This window comes from Strongylocentrotus purpuratus, unplaced genomic scaffold, assembly GCF_000002235.5.
Source record: "Strongylocentrotus purpuratus isolate Spur 01 unplaced genomic scaffold, Spur_5.0 spur5_scaffold_16, whole genome shotgun sequence".
Classification (NCBI taxonomy): Eukaryota; Metazoa; Echinodermata; class Echinoidea; order Camarodonta; family Strongylocentrotidae; genus Strongylocentrotus; species Strongylocentrotus purpuratus.
Genome location: NW_022145601.1, coordinates 8,566,915 through 8,587,814, shown reverse-complemented (window position 1 = coordinate 8,587,814; position 20,900 = coordinate 8,566,915). Strand labels below are relative to the sequence as shown.

Here is a 20,900-nt window from a genome sequence, read left to right as displayed (position 1 = left end):
TGGAAGAGCAGTTTCATAACTGAAGTGGCTACCCTGGGTAAATAAAACGTTATTATTATTATTATTATTATTATTATTATTATTATTATTACTCTCGAGGACAACTACCCCCGAGGACAACTACCCCTCCCCCTTCGACAACAACTCCCCCCCCCCCCGAGGAAAATAACCCCTGGAGGAAAACTACCCCCAATGACAATCATCCCCGAGGAATTTATAAGACTGTGACGTATAACGCAAGCTTCTCTCCAAATTGCTATTTACAGAAAATTGCATAAACGTTCATTTTCTTTGTGATTTATGAAGTTCATGTCAGTCTTTTCAAATATTTCAATTCGATTAGGGGGGTTGTGGAGGTTGCCCAATGCCCCTGTAGTTTTGCTACCGAGTAAAGAACAGAAATTACATTTCTTAGAAATTAAACAATACATTGCGCGCAGATGAGTACGCGTTACAGACTCTCTCACCATCAATGGCACAACAAAGAAATTAGGATGTAAGATTTCCTTTATGCACCCTCTGTAACTTTTTCATCAGCTGATCGTGTATCCGGCTTTGTATGTATAATGGGCCCTCATCCATGCCGTGATCCATAATTAAGGTTTTCTTCACGTTATTTATTTATTTCTGTTGAAGTATAAATGTTTTCGTGTACGTTAAATTATTTTGAAATAGAAATTGCCATGTCAAAAGAAAATAAATATCTGCTCTCTGGTAATTCATCTCATTTGATTTTGTGACTCCAGCACAGCGTTTTTCAACCGGGGTGCCGCAGGAGAATGATTTGGAAAACGTTGATTTTATAAAAAAAAATCATATACTAGAAACGGTTAAAAAATGTAATTACAAGAGAAAATAAAATTTGGAAGATACTAAAGTGTCTTCCTTCCTCGCTCGCGGACAATATTTTGACAGCAAGGCAAATAAGGGCAACGAGAGGCCCGAATATCCTCATATTAGTGTATCAAGGGGGTAATTGTCCTTGGGGGGTAATTGTCCTAGGGGGTAATTGTCCTCGGGGGGGGGGGTAGTTGTCCTCGGGGGGTAATTGTCCTCGGGGGGGTAATTCTCCGGGGGGTAATATTCCAGGGGGTAATTGTCCTTTGGGGGTAGTTTTCCGGGGGGTAATTTTCCGGGGGGTAATTTTCCGGGGGGGTAATTGTCCTTGGGGGGTAGTTGTCCTCGGGGGGTGATTCTCCGGGGGGGGGGTAATATTCCAGGGGGTAATTGTCCTTTGGGGGTAGTTTTCCGGGGGGTAATTTTCCGGGGGATGATTGCCCAGGGGGTAATTGTCCTAGAACCCAAATGTACACTGTAGTTATTTCCCCTTTTCCAAGATTTGAAACCGTATAACATGCTTATAGAATTAAAGTGTAATAATTTGTTTAGGGAGAGATTAAGAAAGATTTCTTCTTATTTTCCACTATCAATTATCATTATCATTGTCGAAATCATCATCACCCTCTTACTCTTCATCATCATCGTCGTCTTTATCATCATTATCATCAACATCATCATCATTACCATTATCATCATCATCATCACTATCATCATCATCATCATCATGTTTTGAATAGCATTATCAATATCAACATAATCACCATCATCAACACCACCGTTGTTATTACCATTATCACCACTACCATAATCATCGTCATCATCATCTTGACAACCAGTAGCATCATCAACATCATAAGTATTATATTGACGAAACACAAATAAATTTTTCAAGAAATGTTAAGGTTATAACTATTAATTTAAATACTTTTGTCTTTTTTATCATGTTAAAATGTAAATTGATGTGAATGTATATGAAATGTGTAATTTGTGAAATAAAACACCTTGGTAAGAGGACAAGAAAAAATATCATCAACATCATTATCAACATCCTTTTTGTCATCATCTCCATCATCAGCAGCGTTACAGAGTACATAGTTTCCTCACCTGTTTGGTTAGCGCATTCACATAAATTGCACCCATCAGAATCCTGTTTGAATCCATAAGGACACCACATCATGCACATCACTTGTGGACATGGCGCTAAGGGCAAAAACAAACAAAGATAATTCGTTTTCATTGACGATAACAACGACGTTTGAATTGAATGATGATGATTATATTTCTACAAATCAGCGGTGATAGAAGGACCACTGGTGGCGAAATAAACGTAAGGTAATGAGTACGTATAAAACATCGGCTTGACTGGTTCTGTTTTGATTGCTGTTAATCCCAGCATGAATCCTTTTGAATTGAATTAACCATTTGTATACTCCTAATGATTACTACCCCATGGATGATATTCCGGCGCTACACACGTTGCGTTATTTGCCTGACGCAGAAGTGCGTCAACAAGTAACTCAGCTTTTGATGACCATGGGAGATTAATCTTGTACTAAAAGTAAATTCAAAATGTGCACATATCTACATTAGGGACGTTTAGATTTGCACGTCGACATAGTGGACTGATACGTGTGATGTCCTTTTAAAGCAGTGGCGGTGCCTTAAAAGGACACTATGTCGACGTGCAAGTACAAAAGTCCCTAATAGTGTCCTCCATGAGTTAGATTAGCTCAGGTATTGACGCAATCGAAATAACGCATCAGTACAACAAGGGTTAATTATATATCACTTACTTGATTCAGTTCTCATACATAGATGACCGCAGCCATTGGTGCAGCATTTTTGGTTTTCATCGCAGTCGCCATCATTGTCGCAGGCCTCGACGCAAAGACCCACAATGTCCTGATCGTCTGGTGAAACTGACGCCGGACACGAACCTTTATGGATAACTGGTGATGAAAATCAATGGGTTGTTATAAATATATTACACATCGTATATTTACATTTCTTCAAAGAACTAGGCAACTGTTTATATTCTGTAGTATAACAATGCTTATTAGGTTTGATTTACACGAGGTAGTTCCATTTATTAGTAAGATTACTACTCGCTGCTCTTTCTGCGGATCCTGCAATAACTATTAACCCATCATTGCCAACTCCTCGTTTAAAATATTCCTGGGTCGAGTGGGACAAAAGTGGGTAAAAGCACCTCGTATTTAAGCACCAGGCAACGATCGAACCTAGGACCTCTCATATAAGAGCTGAATGTGGTCATACTCTGTACCACAGTACTCCCAATGTATGTTTTTAAATAAATAGATAGCATTTAAAGAAATGATACAAATGATAGCCCTAAACCTAAAAAGTAAAAACAAATAGCGGTATATTTTGAAAAGTTTGGAACACGAGTTATCAGCCGGCACGGGTTCCTTAAACTACTTGATGTAGGAATAATGTGATTAAGTATACGCGTACAGAAAATATATTCGCTTAATATTTTCAATTTCAGATTCAGATTAAACAACAAAAATAATCTATCACTTCTTATATACTGCTCATTGACTACCTTGGAGTGAATCCGCCGCCATGCAAACGTGACCACAACCATTGGAACAGCACTTGTGATGAGTGGGACAATCGAGGTCGGTTTCACAGAAGTCTGCGCATACACCCATCGTTCCATTTGCCAGGAGTCCGACAGGGCAGGTTCCAGGGCGGTATGCTATAATGAAAAATGAAAAAATGAAAAAAAGAACGAAAGTGGAACATAATTCCTTCAATCTTTGCTCGTTTCTTAAGATGGTCTTGCGCTTGAATTACTGCCCCCTATCTGCGAGAAATATTTTTATTAGCACATTAAAGCAAAAAAAATCGCAAGAAAGAAAGTGAAAATTGCTTGCAAAATGCCTGCAGATAACCTCGAATGTTAGAAAAATGAATATGTGTTTCTTTTATACAATCACGCGAAATACCCGCAGATGGATGGTTTTATAATTCATTTGACTATACGATCTTTGATTTTGAATTCAGTCTGTGGCTAGTAAAATGTTCTTTGTTAATTTTCAATTTTGCAGCAAAAATAAATCCAATGTAGAGCGAAAGCTAGCATCGTCAAGCATAGACAATATTCTTTTTCACTATGGGGGGGGGGGGTGGGTTCAGGGGAGTCCTCTCGGGGATCATCAGGAAAAACAGTTGTGTCTTTTTTTAGAGGGAGCGTGACGACAAGGTGACAAAGAAAGTAGCGTTTTAAAGTATTGAAACCTGCCATAATAATGCTATAATTAGAGACTCATTACGCTGCCAATATTAAACGATCATTATTATATCATGGGGTGGGCTTTTTTCTAAGTTCTCGCAGGGGCAACATAAATATGTTCAGGAGGCACGTGCCCCAAGTTCCTAATTTGTAAACGCCGCTTGCAAAAATTGCAGTTTAATTTATAAAAAAAAATCAACTTACACGGAGAACTATTTGTGGGATCCACACAGACTTGACCGCAACCGTTGTGGCAGCACTTTTTCGACCCAGAACATTGTGTGTCGTGCTGACACTCCGCGACACAGGTGCCGAAACCACCGTCTTGAAGAGCTGGGCATTGTCCTTGTTTTTCTAAGAGTTTAAGATAATTGATTGACGTGGATATTTCATTAGGTTGTACGAACACGATCCAAACTACTTTCGAAAAATCGCTCTAAAGGCAATATCATTGGCTTGTGTGTTACCTTTTGAAATGTGCGAATAATTACTTTGACATAAAAATCAGAACATGGTTTTTATGGGACATACAACAGGGTATTGAAATTGCCCTTGAATCAATCTTACGGAAAATAAGTTGTTGCGCTCGTGTTTACGACACATGTCATGGCGAAAAATGTCCCGAGGTGATATTATGAATCATACATACATGTAATTCTTAACTTCAATCATGTCAACCCTAACCCAAACACTATACCTTACCCTTAGGCCTACCCTTAACATAACCCTAACCTTACCCTAACCCTAGCCCCAACCCTAGTCCTTACCCTAACTCTTATCCAAACTCTTATTTTAACCCTAAATATTACCTTACCCCTGAACCTAACTGACTAACCCTTTACTTAACCCCGCTGGAGCATGTCGGTGCATCGTTTCATTAATGTTATTTGATTTAAAGGATATTCATAAGTTGTGTAAATTGGCAAAATCAAGCTTTGAATCGACAGAGGGAATTGACATAGGGAAATTATGCTCTAGTTCCTAGTCACATTATGACAGTGACCTATAAATAACCAATTAAATATGAGCCGTTCGTGGATAAGAGTAATGCTGTGTTGAGTCTATTGTCGGTTTAGTGAGTGTTACTAGGATGTCTCTGATATAATAAATTGAGTTTCTACTTTATCCCTTCTACCACCTTGCCTCCTTCTTCTAATACTTGTTTAATATATGCTTATTTGCGATGATTACTCGTAAATTTCCGTGTGTATGTGTGTAATTGTTTTTTATTACAGACTTGTATCAATCAGATATGATTATTCGTTATTCCTTTGTTTTAAACGCTCTTGGAGATATAAAGTGTACATCGACCCGTTATCATTACGTCATACCTGGAAAGACAGCATCTTTACAATCGTGACCACATCCATTTGAACAGCACTTCTGATTGGTCGAACAGTTACCGTCATGTGCACATGTTTCTGCGCAGATGCCGATCATGTCAGATACTGGACATTCGCCTTCGTGGATCTCTGGAATAATTACGATAAAATATATTCAGGATTAACAAAAATAGAAAAATCGGAACAACTGCGGTACTTTAAACTTTGAATCTCTTTTATATGTACTCATTCATTACTGTTAACTTTTGATAATCCATTCACTTTTAAAAAATGTTTCGTTTGTAGTGTAAAATGTGTTTCTTTTCGACTTTGTTACTTCTTGTTTCTACTTGTATCAAGTTGCTCAATATGTTTTAAGTCGTTTTGTTTTTATGTTGATCATTTAAAAACTGAAAGGTTTTTATGCATATTAGGTAAAATAGATAAATGAAATTCATTGTATGTACCAGTTTGCTGGCTGCAATTGCAGGTAGGGCGTCCATTCGTGTCCAAAACGAAGCCATGGGGGCAATACATCTGACACAGTACATCTAAGGGGAAAAAAGGGATGATATTAATGATGATCATGATCATAATGATGATTATGATGGTGACGAAGACGATGAGATGATGATGATGATGATGATGGTGACAATGATGATGATGATGACGATAAGGATGAAGATAATTGATATTTCAATAAAAATCTGATGACAAATTCCAAAATGTCTTAAGATGTTGGTAAATTAAAGTTATGCTTTCAAAGAAACTACGTCCCAGAATGAGAAGCTACAATTATTGTTATCAATTTAATTTAATTCCATTCAATTCAATTAATTGTATTTCCATAACTCAATCAAATCATGAAAGTGCTTACATGAAATCAATACCAAATGAAATTTACAATAAAACAAATAAAATAACAAATACAATAAACTTATATGTTATTAGAATAATATAGAATGTCGATATGAGATCAAATTAAAGGATACAAGATATTATAATCATAATATTACCATAAATTAAGTTAAGTGCAAGTAGAATTTTTAAACAATTGAGAAATCCACTAAAAATTAGAGCTTTGATTCGTGTGGATAACTCCCCCCCCCCCCTTCCCACCCCCTAAAAGGTAAGATAAAGAAAGGGAAAATAAACACATTCAGTTAGCTCTGGTGAAGAGGCAATTTCCCATAAAAAGAACATTGCAATTATAAATAAAGCAATTTTTTGTTTACAATGAATCAAATTATGAAGTGATTAGAACGAAATTAATATAAATCGGAAGGTGATGTTTCTTTTTCTTACAAGGCTCGGGTTCCATACATGACTGCCCACATCCGGTCGAACAACACTTATCACTTCCGGAGCAATCATCGTCCGATGTGCACGTGATTCCGCACGATCCAAAAGACTCGAGTGGTATGGCTGGGCATACTCCGACCTTTTCGGCTGTTGAGAGAGAAAGAGGGAGAGAGAGAGAGAGAGAGAGAGAGAACTAGACAAATTAGCTTAAGAAGCCTGTATTTATGGAGTTTTATGGCTCGCAAAAAAAGATTTATGACCACACGTCGCTTGATTTTCCTCACTACAATGCTTTAATTACCTTTTAGGGGGTATCTCACTGAGCGGCGAATGCTTGCGAATCCCCGTTACACACACGTTCAGCAACATTTACCATAAATTATAACCCATTTTGTTTCTATTTTATTTATTCTATTTTATTTATTTATTTATTTATTTATTTATTTTTATTTTTTTTTTTACTTTTTTTTATTTTTTATTTTTTTTATTTATTTATTTATTTATTTATTTATTTATTTTATTTTTATTTTTTTATTTTGGGGGGACGGGTACAAAATGAGTTCTAAACAACACCCTATTTGGGGGATTATCCAATAGACCTACACATTCACAAAGTTACCCTATTTTGTGTTTGAAAAAGACGTGAAATATGACCCTTTTCTTGCTCTATAAAAAGATAGTCCCTTTTTATTTTTATTTTTTATAGAAATGTCTTATTATCACAACATTATAACAGAGAGTCAATATGAAGTGACACAATATGAGCGGGGGTATATGGCAGGAAGAAATCCATGATTACTGGTAAAGTGCCGTGGTGGAGTCCATATGGGATAGAGATCGACATAAGCACTTCAAAAGCAATATTCAGGACTAGCTACAAGTTCAAACACGAGATACGTGATTACCAGTTTTATGACATATGCCATGAAGTTATATTTACTTTACACCGAGGAGCCTAGTTTGTTTATAGATCAGTCTTTTATAGGCACATTAAACCTCTAGTAGTGACTGTGAATTACCAATGGCAAATACAGTATACAAGTCATGATATATCATCGAAATATTGAAAACAAAACGAAAGGCAGTCCAACTTCAAAACACTCTGTAGAGCCACTGCAAGCTTAACACCTTCACTGCTTTCTCCGCCTTTCCGTACGCTCGCTCGTTTGCACACCTGCACTTTTGCACACAAAAATCACTAACTGACGTCGTACGCAGGCATCGACTTACAAATTGCATTCATCGTGTGCGTGCTAATATGTGAACAATTAGCCGTGTCCCGATGTAATTAATTTGGATATTGCCACTGTCTTGTCACTATATGAGTTAATGTTCGCTTCTGTTTGCATGTTTGCATAATAAATGGGAAGAAATTGAGTGAGAAAGAGAGAGAGAGAAAGAGAGAGAGAGAGAGAGAAATTGAGTGAGAAAGAGAGAGATGAAAGGAAATTTAGTTTCTATATCTATAGGCATCTATCATTATCAGAATATGAGGAAAAGAAATAAGTTAATAAAATAGTTATAATATAGAAATCGTTTTTGAAACTTTCATTTTTAGGCAAATTTTACTTATTGTTATATCATCTTTAAGGACTGGGGTAGAGGTTGGTAGTTTAATAGGTAAGTGAAATACAAGGATCTAGCTTTAAGGTATAGACCAGTTTTGCAAACGCCCCCCTCTCAACAAATGAAAAGGAAGCTCTTATTACCAATCATGTGAAAGAATATGTTTTGACTAATACATGATGATACAAATTTTGCCGGGAAACCGCTTACTAATTGATATATTTGGTATTATCCATCCGGACTAGATAGATTTCGCGTGGTCCCATATACATCTTTCTGTGTACAGTGCTTGTAACTTTACCAAGACTGAGCCAAATTTCTTATAATGTTGATGATTCCAGAACCTTGCACTTGCAGTACACACCAATATTTATATGCTTGATGATAAACCTTTTCCGATCGATTCCACAACGTTTCTTTCACAATGCAATCGCATGACCAGAACAAAAAAAAAAGAGGGATGTTGCTTTTTCACAATCTTAGTCCTCTCTCTTTTAAAAAGAGATACTTATTTGTCTTCCCCGATTTAACTATATGCATTTATATCTACCTACATATACAACCCTTCTATCTCTCCCTCTCTGTCTCTCTCTCTTTCTTTCACTCTCTCTCTCTCTCTCTCTCTCTCTCTCTCTATTTATATATTTATATGTGTATAATATATATATATATACACAACCCCCCGCGCTCCCACATACACACATACACACTCATACCCATACCGATTAAATAGATGAAAAACATGTCATTTCATCAGGATTTTGCTACAGATGATTTAAGATGGCATAATTGATATAATTGATATAGTATGATAACATATAATATTGTATTTCCTTGTTTATGTGTTTACCTTGTCAAACGCAGTAGAGTCTACATTGTAGTCCATAATGCGCTGCATGTGGAAATTAATCGTTATTATTGTAATAGGCCGTTTTCGTAATGTAACCAAATTTAATGCATAGGACTTTGTGAAGTGCCTCAATACAAATTATTTCATTCACCTGAAAAGAATAATAGTATTTCAATAGACAGAATCCGAACTGCATACATTAGTTGTTGCCAGGTAGGACAAACATTATGGCTTGAACTACCTAGCAACACTTAATATATGCATTTCGGATTCTGACTACTGAAATACTATTATTCTTATCAGGTGAATGAAATAATTTGTATTGAGGCGAATCACAAAGACTTATGTATTAAATTTGGTTACATTACGAAAATTGGCAATTGTTATATTTTTTAGTTTCTTACCTTCCACCAGTGATGCCGTAAAGCACACGAGTAAGATCAGTAAAACTCCTGAACGAAACATTTCCAGTTTACACGTTCTTCCGAACGTTTCACTCTGTATCACGTTTGGATTTAGAAGCTCGCAAAGATTCGCAAAATGATCAACTGCTTTTTCTATCAAGAATATTCCAGAACCAGAATGTGTTCCCATCAGAGGTCAACGATGAAATGAAAAGCAAATGTTGATCACGCTGGCCAATGGCATCAGAACCTCTGGCAGACTGCCCCACAGTGTAATTACAAGCGGGGGCGATCCTTTTCTCTATTTTGTCCAAAAAAACAATATTTGCCCAACAATCGAGAAGAGTGCTAACTCCTTAATAAATAATTTCTCCTCGCTGATAAACACCGCTTTGAAAAATAAATTATTCCTAAAGTGTTCTGTTGGCCAGCAACCTCTCAAGTACAGTCCTTCAACCTTTCTCTTGAATCCAAATACTAGGTGGTAAGTTTATATAGGCTCGGTTTTTTATGCCCCTCCGTAAGAATGCCTACTGTTTACCCGACAGATAAATAGGCTATAAGATGGAGGCCTATCTAGAAGGCTTCAATACGCTATGAATTGCCGCCGGAAGGTTAAGCACAATGGCTTGGAGGTGAAAGGTAGCACCTAACCTTGCACGTGACATCATGTAAACAGTGTGATAAATCTAAACATGGAACTACGAGATTGATGTGCAAAGTGATTAATTGGCGTAGGTCGAGGTTTCTAAAGTGAAAGAACTAATTAATGTTTGCTACACGTTCAACTTGTAATTTAATATATTCCATCATTATCATTATTTACGCATGTCCACTGCACTTCGCATACGTCCAACAAAAAAGTAACAGCTAGAGATAACGAAAGTTATTTTCGGGATGTAACCAAATTTAATGCACAAGTCTTCGTGAAGTGCCTCATTACAAATTTGTTCATTCACCTGATAAGAATAATAGTACAATAGTCAGAATGCAAACAACAAGCCATAATGTTTGTCTAACCTGGCAACAACTAATGTATGCAGTTCGGATTCTGTCTATTAAAATACGATTATTCTTATCAGGTGAATGAAATAATTTGTATTGAGGCACTTCACATAGACTTATGCATTACATTTGGTTACATTACGAAATTGCCCTGTTGTCACTATGAATATGACTGACAAAGAAAGCGGACAAAATATACAGTTCCTCAGGTAGACAAAGGAACATCCCTTCACTGCTATTATGTAAAAATGTGTAGCACAGGTGTCACATGCATGTTCACCTTTTTACATAATAGCAGTGAAGGGATGTTCCTTTGTCTACCTGAGGAACTGTATATTTTGTCCGCTTTCATTGTCCGTCATGTTCATAGTGTGTGGAAATAAGACAGCTACAGTGGTTCGGACATGTAACTAGCCCGTAACTAGATCGAAGATGGTTTGGAAAACACCATCTCGCAAAGAGGGGAAGACCATGCATCTAGAACTGATACTAGGGATTTTTAGATTTGCATGTCCGCATAGTTAAAAGGACGTCACACATAGCAGTCCACTAGGTCGACATGCAAATCTGAAAGTCCTTAACATCAAACCATGATCAAACAATGGACGGGAACGTCATTTGAGCAGCTATAGCAAGAACAGCTATAAAGGGACAGTACAGGCAGTCACGGAGAATGTGTGTCTCAAGGTCCATTTAAAGATTTATACCTTCTAGATAGAAATAGCAGTTAATCAGAAAATTGTATCGATTTTACATTAATAACAACAACAAATGTTTGTTAAGATGATGAATAAACCAATAAATCAAGTAAAATCAAACAAAATCAAATCAAATCAAATTGAATCAAGAGCGGATTAATCAACGGTTCACTCTCCGATGTTAATACTGTCATGGTCACTCCCAGTTTGATAGAATATGATTCTACTTCCAATCATTCTCCTTTTTTCGGAATAAGATCATATCAACTGAGTGACAATCAATGCATATGAGCTTCAGTTGTTGGCTTGTACGACCTGGCACTGTGAAAATAAACAAAAATGAAACAAACATTCTTTACGACCATAAATCGATGGAACCGCAGGCTTGTAAATCAAAACATAAAAAGGGGGTATATGGGATCAGTACAAATACAACTTTGGAATATAATATTATTGGCATTTGAAATATTTTGTAGTAAACCAGTTTTCATTATCAACGAGAAATGGGGAAAGGCTATCGGGGAAATAAAACAAAGTGAATCTTACATTCAATTTTATAACAATTTTGTGTATTATCCGACTTCAGAGAGAGAGGTTAGGTCACGGGTAGCAAAGGTTATTGTGAAATTGCAAGCCTACTCGGCTTTCCGGTTGAAAATCGAGTTCCGACTCAGATTTCGATAACAAATTTGCTGTCTTGCTGCAAAGAAAATGACGTTGGCTGCCGCCATTAAAGTACTTTGAATGTACGAACTGGGACAATGTGCAATTAGTATGACCACTTGCAAGCACAACAATGACGTCACATTGCAAAAATGATATGATTATCGCAGGATGTGGGTTGATTGTTTGGAAGAAGAAATTTGTTGATTCGAGTGACCTAGTAACTTTCGACGGATTTGAGTGTGGGCGTGTGCGAGTGCGTGAGTGTGTGAGTGTGGGTGACACCTTTTTGTCATTTTCTTTAGTGTCTGATCGGTGGTCGCAACTACTGCGAATGTGTTTGTGTGTGTGTGTGTGTGTGTGTGTGTGAGAGAGAGAGAGAGAGAGAGAGAGAGAGGAGAGAGAGAGAGTTAGAGAGAGACGGAGAGAAGGGGACAGAAACAAAATATATATTAAAGAGGAAAAATTATTACACGCGCGAATACACGTAATTACAAGGAAGTACAAGAAAGTATAGAAACAGAGTAATACACTAGTTAAGAAAGAAAGTGAGGGGAAACAAGAGCGGAAAGAAAGAGAGGGGAATATGAGAGCACGAATAAAATTATTTCCTTGAGTAGTGTAATGGACGTTAAAGTAGACATTGATTAACGTACATTGCATGTCAAATGGAAGCTCTTGATCTATAGAAAGTGAAACGTAATACATATGTGACCACAATCAGACATTTGACATTGAATCTTGGCACCCCCCCCCCCCCCTCCCCTCCAATAAACGAAACCGAAATCATACATATTAGGTGGCTTCGATGATACGTAGGCGATTGAAGCAATGCCGTACTGATAAGCTTTCCATTGATATATAGTTATCTTTTTATAGAATTACTACTTTAAGAAGGCAAGAAAGTCAAATCAAGGGGGAAATTGTAATATGTGCCAATGTGTGAGTGGGGTTGCGGGTGGGAGGGTGTGTGGGAGAAAGAGGGGATATGCATGGGTGAGAAAGATATAGCTAGATTTATTTATTTATTTATTCAGTTTTATTTAAAAACAGGGTAGTCTTTTCAGTGCCAAAGGCCTGCTTTACAAAAGAGCCCTGTACATACAAAGATTTACACACAAAAATAGGCATACATTGTAGAAAACAAAGACATTATATAAACAACATACCATTAGAGATTGAGAAAATTATATCAAATGGAACTTAAAACAAAACTAAAACAAATTAAAAACTAGATCAAAATGAACATGTTTTTTTTTTATTAAGGTCTAAAATATTAAACATTTAAGATATTATTGATACAAAGTAAAATGACCAACAACAAAAAATACACATGCCATAAAAATAGACATAAAATCAAACAGGTAAAAGGTAAGAAATAAAACTACAACAGACTACACAATTACTACAAAAAAACAAAAAAACAAACACAACTAACTGTATGGTAAAAGTCTTGATATAACATTGGGTACCAGTGCATGCATGAAAGTGATGAAGGGAGTGACTTAACGTGGTTTTTGAACATTGGGAGTGAAGTTGACGTGCGAATATGAGTCGGTAGATTGTTATAGATACTTGGATCGATGAAAGAAAAAGATCGTTTTTTAAATTCAGTCTTGGGTTTCGGGATAAATAATGGATTTAAGGTAGAATGACGGGTAACATAGTAAACTGGACGTTTACAAGCAAAAGATTATTAATAATAAGGGGTTAGATTATTGAGTATTTTGTAGACGAAAATGAAGTAGTGGTAGTTGATTCCAGGCGCGTACGCAGGATTTTTTCAAGGGGGGGGTTTTAACATTTATAAATCGGTCCGAAAATTTCGCAACGACTCAGCCAGCCGCTGAATAAGCGGGGGGGGGGGGGGTGGTAAGAGGACACATTTTTTTTTTTTTTTGGTCCCAAAAAAATCGCAACGACTCAGCCGACCGCTGAATAAGCGGGGGGGGGGGGGGGGGGGGGGGGGGGGGGGGGGGGGTAAGAGGACCCTTTTTTTTTTTTTTTTGGTCTCGAAATTTGGGAATTTGACATTTTGCTCCGTTGGGGGGGGGGGGGTAAGGTCACCTTTTTTAGGTCGGCCATGGGAATAATTTTTTTTTTTTTTTTTTTTTTTTTAATAATTAAAAAAAAAAAAAAAAAAAATCCAAAAGGGGGGGGGGTTTTAGGTTTTTTTTAGGGGGGTTTACACACAAAAAATTTCCAAAGGGGGGGGTTGAACCCCCCAAACCCCCCCCCCCCCCTGCGTACGCGCCTGGTTGATTCTATTTTCAACACTTTGCCATTGAAGACTGCTTTATAATAGGGTGTCTTTTGGGGTTAGATAGTCTGCATTAAGGACTAATCTTGCATATCTGTTCTGCGTCCTCTGTAATTTGAGTAAATCTTTCTTTTTGCACTTGCCCCAAACAACTGAACAGTAATCTATATGTGGAAAAATGAGGGAGTGACAAAAATGTTTCAGTAGGCGTTGGTTCAAGTAACTCTTAATCCTCCTAGTGCATGCAATAACCCGATTAATTTTATTAGTCACATTAAATATGTGTGGTGTCCAACTTAGACTTTGGTCAAGGGTTACGCCTATTTGATCTCGGTAACATGCTCAAGATAGTCTCGTACATGATAGATTTTCAAAATTTGTTTCTTAGTTTTATGTTTCGTTCCAAAGACCATCAGTTTAGTTTTCTTTGCATTTATCTCCATATTATTTATTTCAAACCATTTATGCAGTAAATCTTAGGCCTAATTCTTTTGTAGTTTCTTCTGACTGCTTTTTAAATTGTTACCTTTACAAAACAGTGCCGTGTCATCATAGGCGCCGGAAGTGGGGGGGGGGGGGCAGGGGGGGCAGTTGCCCCCCCCCAGTCAAAAAAGTGGGGGGGGGGGGCAAAACGCTTTTTTGCCCCCCCAAAACGCCCCCCCCCCGAAAAAAATGAGCAGTAAAAGAGTAAATATTATTTGTATTTTTAACCAAAAGATAATAAAAATAACAAAACCTGAATTGAATGACATGAAGTTATATTCCATTCATTGTATTCCATTCAAAGAATGGATAATAGCGATACGTCACGATACGTCACGATAATAGCGATACGTCACAATAATAGCGATACGCGCATTTCGTGGAAAAGTAGGCCAACTATTTTTTACTCATTCTTCTGTTCGCATCATGTACGTCGTTTACAAGATTTTGTCTATTCAGGTAAGCTTTCTCTTTTAGTTAGCACTACATATTACGCTGTTGTCCCAATCAATGAATCTTTAATCATTTTTTTATTTTATTTATCGATAAGAGGTGTATTGATGGAGAATTTTGTTCATACATTGGTAAAGGACATTAGGACAACATTAGTTCAAATATGACGGTCAGCTCGACTTAACGTAGACCTACATGGGTAGTTTTAATGGAAATCATTTAGAGAAGGCTCCCGGGGCAGAGGTGGGAGTTCTAACCATGAGAGGGTTAATTCCCCGTTTTTATTCACTGGCTAGGAAGAATAACAAATCTGTGTCCTTTTATATCAATATCAATATACCACGACTGAATGAGATTCAGAAGTATAAGCCCTCGGCTGAAAGAATATTAGAAATTAAAAAGTAGGCAATATACTCTTTGGAGACTGCTTTTGCTTTAGAATAAAATAAGGGTACTTATAATTTTATATATTTTTGGTTCAGCTGAATCTTTATCCTATAATTAGCCTTGTAATATTAGTTGCCGTTTTGTTATCATTATTTGCAGAACATCTCAGCTTGCATGAGATTTTAACTGGTCCCAATCATGAAGAGAAATCGTTCGGGTGCAGAAGTTAGGAGAATTAAAAAACAAAAAGGACTACAAGAAAGTGCCAGAGGGTACCAGTCAATCTTGAATCTCTTCGGGAAAAAGAAAGAACAAATCAAATCAAATGAAGGACCATCAACTTCCCATGAAGGACAATCTGCAGAACAAACTCATGAAAGCTCTCAAGCATTACATGAAATTCACCCGACTACATCTTCTGAATCTGTTCAACGTGAGGAAAGCCTGTCAGGTGAAGATACCGAGCCCCTACTACATCCTCCCCATTCGCCCCCAGACTCGCCCATGCAGATTGATCAGTCCTCGGATTCTGACGCAGAAATGGTAGAAGACAGGCCAAAGACTCCTCCAGAAAAGGCAGAAGCTCAACATCCGCCAATTGAGGGAAATAAACTGCGCTCTTACCCAAATCAACCCACAACATGCGATTTCAAGAAAGATAATGGGAGAAGATTTCGAATTGAATGGTACAAGACACATCCTTGGATTGAATGGGACAGTGAAGCAAATGACGGAAATGGTGCCGCTTTCTGCCACATTTGTCGACAAGCAAACCTTCAGCACGTCCCCAGTACAGGTAGAGGTAAATGTGAGGAGAGCTTCAGTAAACGTGGTTTCACAAACTGGAAAAACGCAACCAAGAAATTTCTCAAGCATGAAAAGAGTGAAGTTCATCGACTGATGGTCTACAAAATGAATAGACTATGGCAGGGTGAAAACATCGCTGACAAGTTGAATACCCAAGCACAGGAAGAAAGAAAACAAAATTCTCAGTACCTTCACACTATTTTCACAACTTTGAAATATCTGGCGAAACAAGGGCTGCCGACCAGAGGACACACAGATCAGAATAGCAACTTCGTCGGTCTTCTCAACCTGCGATGCAAAGATGTCGAGGGCCTAGATAAGTGGTTGGCCAGGAAGACCTCTTGGACCTCTCATGAAATTCAAGAGGAAATGATCGACTTGATGTCGAAAACCCTGATGCGTCAACTTGCTGCTGACATGAACGGGAAGCCATTTGCAATATTGGCAGACCAAACGTCTGATGTTTCGAAGATGGAGCAACTATGCATTTGCATTCGTACAGCAACAGAAGAATTAGCGGTGGAAGAAAGGGTTATTGGACTGCATGCCATGGATAAGTGTGATTCAGAGACGGTGTTCAAAACCATCAAAGATGTCCTTCTTAGGTACAATCTGCCGCTCACTCTCTGTCGCGCAGCAAGTTTCGACGGAGCTGCTACCTTTCAAGGCAAACAGAATGGCGTAGCAGTGAGATTACAGCAAGAAGAAGGAAGAATCACGTCTACACACTGCTATATGCATTGCATCAATCTTGCTGTCCAAGACATGGTCAAGCATGTACCAAAGTTGAGGAACTTCCTCACCACTGTCACAGATATGATCAACTTCCTCCGCGACTCACCAAAAAGAGTCGCAATAGTAAAATCTGTGGCAGAGGCACTTGGCTGCAAACAAACCCACATCAGACCACTATGTCCGACCCGCTTCACCATAAAGTACAAGTCGCTTAACAGTCTTAAAGAGCAACTGCAAGCCGTCAAGGATGCTCTAGTCGCTATCGAGGACTGTGCAAGCAATAGGGACATACAGTCAAGGGCGGATGGATTCTTGAGAGTTATTTCGACCTTCGAGTTCACAATTTGCCTTCTCATGAGTCTTGCCATATTCGAGGTGAGTGACAGACTCAGCACGGCGCTTCAAGGATCGCAAGTTTCAGCTGGGCAAGGGACAAGACTAACGCAGTCAGCAATTGTGCAACTCAGCAAGATGAGAAGGGAAGAATTCTTCGATCAGGTTTGGCAGCGAACAGCAACATTTGCCGAACAACACAGCCAAGATGAGCCGGACCTTCCTCGCCAATCAAGAGCTCCACGTCGATACCAGAGGACAGACGCACACGTCTTCGAGACCCCCAAAGAAATGTACAGGAGCGTTTGGTTCGAAGCCTTGGATCTTGTGGTATCGGGGCTCCAGGAAAGGGTGTCATCGAAGGCTGTTACTGTGTTGACTGCGACGGAGGATCTACTCATGTCGGCATGGTCAAGTAATGAGGTCCCACTTGAGTCAATGGAATGTGTTGTCAACCATTTTGGGGACGATCTCGATGGACCTCGGCTAGAAGCCCAGCTTCAAGTATACTCGAGAATCTGAAGGAAACCAGCGGGGAACCAGGATCGAACCTGTCAGTGGACAAGATCATCAGCGCCATCTCAAGGTCGGGAATGCAGAAAATGATACCGCAGGTTGTGAAACTATGCAAGCTGTATCTCGTACATCCCGCCACAACAGCAACGGCAGAGCGTTCTTCCAGTACACTTCGAAGGGTCAAAACCTACCTGAGATCTACAATGTCACAGGCACGATTGAATTCTCTCCTGCTTCTCAACGTGTACAGAGAACAAGTAGAATCAATGAACATAACAGAACTCGTGAATGAATTCATATCACGTGTTGACAGCAAGAGAAAGAACGCATTCGCTATCATAAAGTAAGGCAAATATCACCCTTACCCGTTTAACATGTCTAAACGTTCATGGAATCTACTCTCTTTTTTATGACATCATATCTTTATTGTCATAAATGCAGGGATTCTTCATGTTGTACTTTTTAAAACAAGACATATAGGAAAAGTGAAATTAACACGAAGAGAAAAGACGCATCTTTATATATATGCATACCTAACAGGCGCGTACGCAGGATTTTTTCAAGGGGGGGGTTTTAACATTTATAAATCGGTCCGAAAATTTCGCAACGACTCAGCCAGCCGCTGAATAAGCGGGGGGGGGGGGGGGGGGGGGGGGGGGGGGGGGGGGGGGGGGGTAAGAGGACACATTTTTTTTTTTTTTTGGTCCCAAAAAAATCGCAACGACTCAGCCGACCGCTGAATAAGCGGGGGGGGGGGGGGGGGGGGGGGGTAAGAGGACTTTGGGGGGGTCTCGAAATTTGGAAATTTGACATTTTGCTCCGTTGGGGGGGGGTAAGGTCACCTTTTTTAGGTCGGCCATGGGAATATTTTTTTTTTTTTTTTTTTTTTTAATAATTAAAAAAAAAAAAAAAAAAAAAAAAAAAAAAAAAAACCAAAAGGGGGGGGGGGGGGGGGGGTTTTAGGTTTTTTTTAGGGGGGTTTACACACAAAAAATTTCCAAAGGGGGGGTTTAACCCCCCAAACCCCCCCCTGCGTACGCGCCTGATACCTAATAATATGCGCTACAAACATGTAGTTTAACAGTATTGTTTTCCTGCTTGATTAAACATCTTTTTAATTTACTCTAGATCAGTAAGTATAACATTATAATATATCGACCCCCTCAAAGAATAACATTGGCTTCTAGTTGCACGATCTATCCTAAGAGCATTACACAGGTATGATCGGGTGTATGAAGCTTGATTGCTTTATTATTTATTTGTAAGCCTTTTATTCATATTTTTCATATTCATGGTGATCATTGAAGAATGATGATCATGATGATGATCATTTAATAAAGCGTTCAAACTGTTCATCTTTACCTTGCAGTTTTTTTATTTTTATTACACGTGTTTAACAGAAAATATTCTGAAGGGTGTGTGTATGTACCAGTGTTGTATGGAATGTAAATGTGCGCCAGTGTATTATTTGTGAAAGAATGGGAAGGCCGAATACGTGTGTGTTTTTATTAGGGGTGAGAAGGCATAAGACCCTGAAAAGTGAGCCCCCTAGAACGTTTGCCCCCCCAATCCCAAACTGCTTCCGGCGCGCCTGCGTGTCATCAGCGTACAGAGATAGAGACAACGATACAGTGACAGAGAGAGAGAGAGAGAGGGAGCAATATAGGGAGAGAGAGAGAGAGAGAGAGAGATAGTCTATAATTTGTATTGCCTATATTCGTAAATCCTTACTATGCCAGTTGTTAAACATATACCATAGGTTCAGGAAATATACAGATCGCCTTCAAAAATTGCAAAATAGGGCAGGCCGGATTATACTTAAAATAAAACCTGAATCTCATGTCTCTGTTTTGGAAATGCATAACGCTCTTAATTGGCAACTCTTGGACAAAAGAAGAAATCATCATTCCCTTGTTCTTATGTATAAAATAATGAATAATCTAACCCCGAGTATTTAAGAAATGAATTTGAGTTGAGAACCCATTCCTACCCTTCCCGAATTGGAGCTCAAATAAAATTACCCAAACCGAGAACAAATTACCTCAAAAGATCATTCAAGTATAGAAACGCAAAGGCCTACAACACACTTCCTCCTCATATCAAATCTTCCCCTAGTGTTAATACATTCAAATCTAAGATTGCAGAACTGTTACAGTAGCACATGGTCCCCCTCCTTATTTGTTATGATTACTTGTTTTTTAGGAAATGTTTTTTTTTATAATTTTTTTTTAAATCCCTTTATCTTATATTACTTCTTTTTGTTCTTTCTTCAAAATGTATTTACTGTTGTTCATATAATGTATTTATGTTTTGTTTTGTTTATGTAATTGTTCCGGACCCCACGGAAGACCAGCTTTCCCATGTCGGGTTAGCTGAATGTGGGCTATCCATCGTATTTTATGCATTTTTACTATGTTTTTTATACGAAAATAAATACTACTACTACTACATAGGTTCTTCATGTAGTACCTATTTAGTTGACAATTAGGCGTTATGGGTTTTAATGTGTATAAAGGGCTCTGATTTCTGGGATTTTGTTTTTTCAGGTAAAAATACCTCTCACAGCAGATGGGAATCTTTTTGGAATTACAAACAAGACACACTTGCTCATAAAATATATGATATCACACAACAGGACACTTGAAGTATTTGATTTCTGCGTAGTTTTATCGAACTATAAAACTGATACGTTTTAAAGACCGTCAATATGGGCCCGGAAGGGATTAGACCACACAGCGAGGTCACTGACAGGTGGCTATCTCATTAACTCAGCTCTCAACTAACATAAGAAAAAGAGGATCATGGGGAGCACCATGCACCTGATTGGGGAAGTTTTCTATATAGAGGGAGCAAGTACGTAGCTCAAGTAGGACAGTGGGGCTTTAATGTGAATATAAATGCTAGTGCCTTATAGATGAGGAAAATTACAACTTCTGATAATAACAATTAGGAGAAAGATGTTACACTGATAGTTAAATCTAAGAATTGTGTTGTCAAAGTCATAGAAATTCTACAAA

The 20,900-nt window shown here is 38.2% G+C and overlaps 2 protein-coding genes across 3 annotated transcripts in view; one reads left to right on the top strand and one right to left on the bottom strand.

Annotated features, from left to right (window-relative positions):
* The window catches only part of LOC755393 (prestalk protein), a 32,333-nt gene extending 22,027 nt beyond the window's left edge, over positions 1-10,306 (bottom strand). The window contains exons 1-8 of one of the 2 annotated variants that reach the window (XM_030986705.1): positions 9,544-10,306; positions 6,727-6,870; positions 5,889-5,972; positions 5,431-5,571; positions 4,304-4,453; positions 3,407-3,562; positions 2,634-2,789; positions 1,945-2,040 (exon numbers count right to left, since the gene is read on the bottom strand). In XM_030986705.1, coding sequence (XP_030842565.1) covers positions 1,945-2,040; positions 2,634-2,789; positions 3,407-3,562; positions 4,304-4,453; positions 5,431-5,571; positions 5,889-5,972; positions 6,727-6,870; positions 9,544-9,733 — 1,117 coding nt within the window. In that variant the 5' untranslated portion in view covers positions 9,734-10,306. The remainder of the gene's footprint in view (positions 1-1,944; positions 2,041-2,633; positions 2,790-3,406; positions 3,563-4,303; positions 4,454-5,430; positions 5,572-5,888; positions 5,973-6,726; positions 6,871-9,543) is intronic. The other variant, XM_030986704.1, reaches the window with a different exon arrangement.
* Positions 10,307-15,690: 5,384 nt separating this feature from the next.
* On the top strand, positions 15,691-18,230 carry LOC115924833 (zinc finger MYM-type protein 1-like). Its single transcript, XM_030987707.1, has 2 exons — positions 15,691-17,730; positions 17,802-18,230. Exons 1-2 carry the CDS (start codon positions 15,691-15,693, stop codon positions 18,228-18,230), a joined length of 2,469 nt encoding a protein of 822 aa, XP_030843567.1.
* Positions 18,231-20,900: the final 2,670 nt, after the last annotated feature.

Bases quoted from the DNA above. Each gene is read 5' to 3' on its own strand.
- LOC115924833 (XM_030987707.1), top strand. From the start codon at position 15,691: ATGAAGAGAAATCGTTCGGGTGCAGAAGTTAGGAGAATTAAAAAACAA. The intron at 17,731-17,801 runs GCTGTTACTGTG...GGTCCCACTTGA, and splicing joins AGGAAAGGGTGTCATCGAAG to GTCAATGGAATGTGTTGTCA.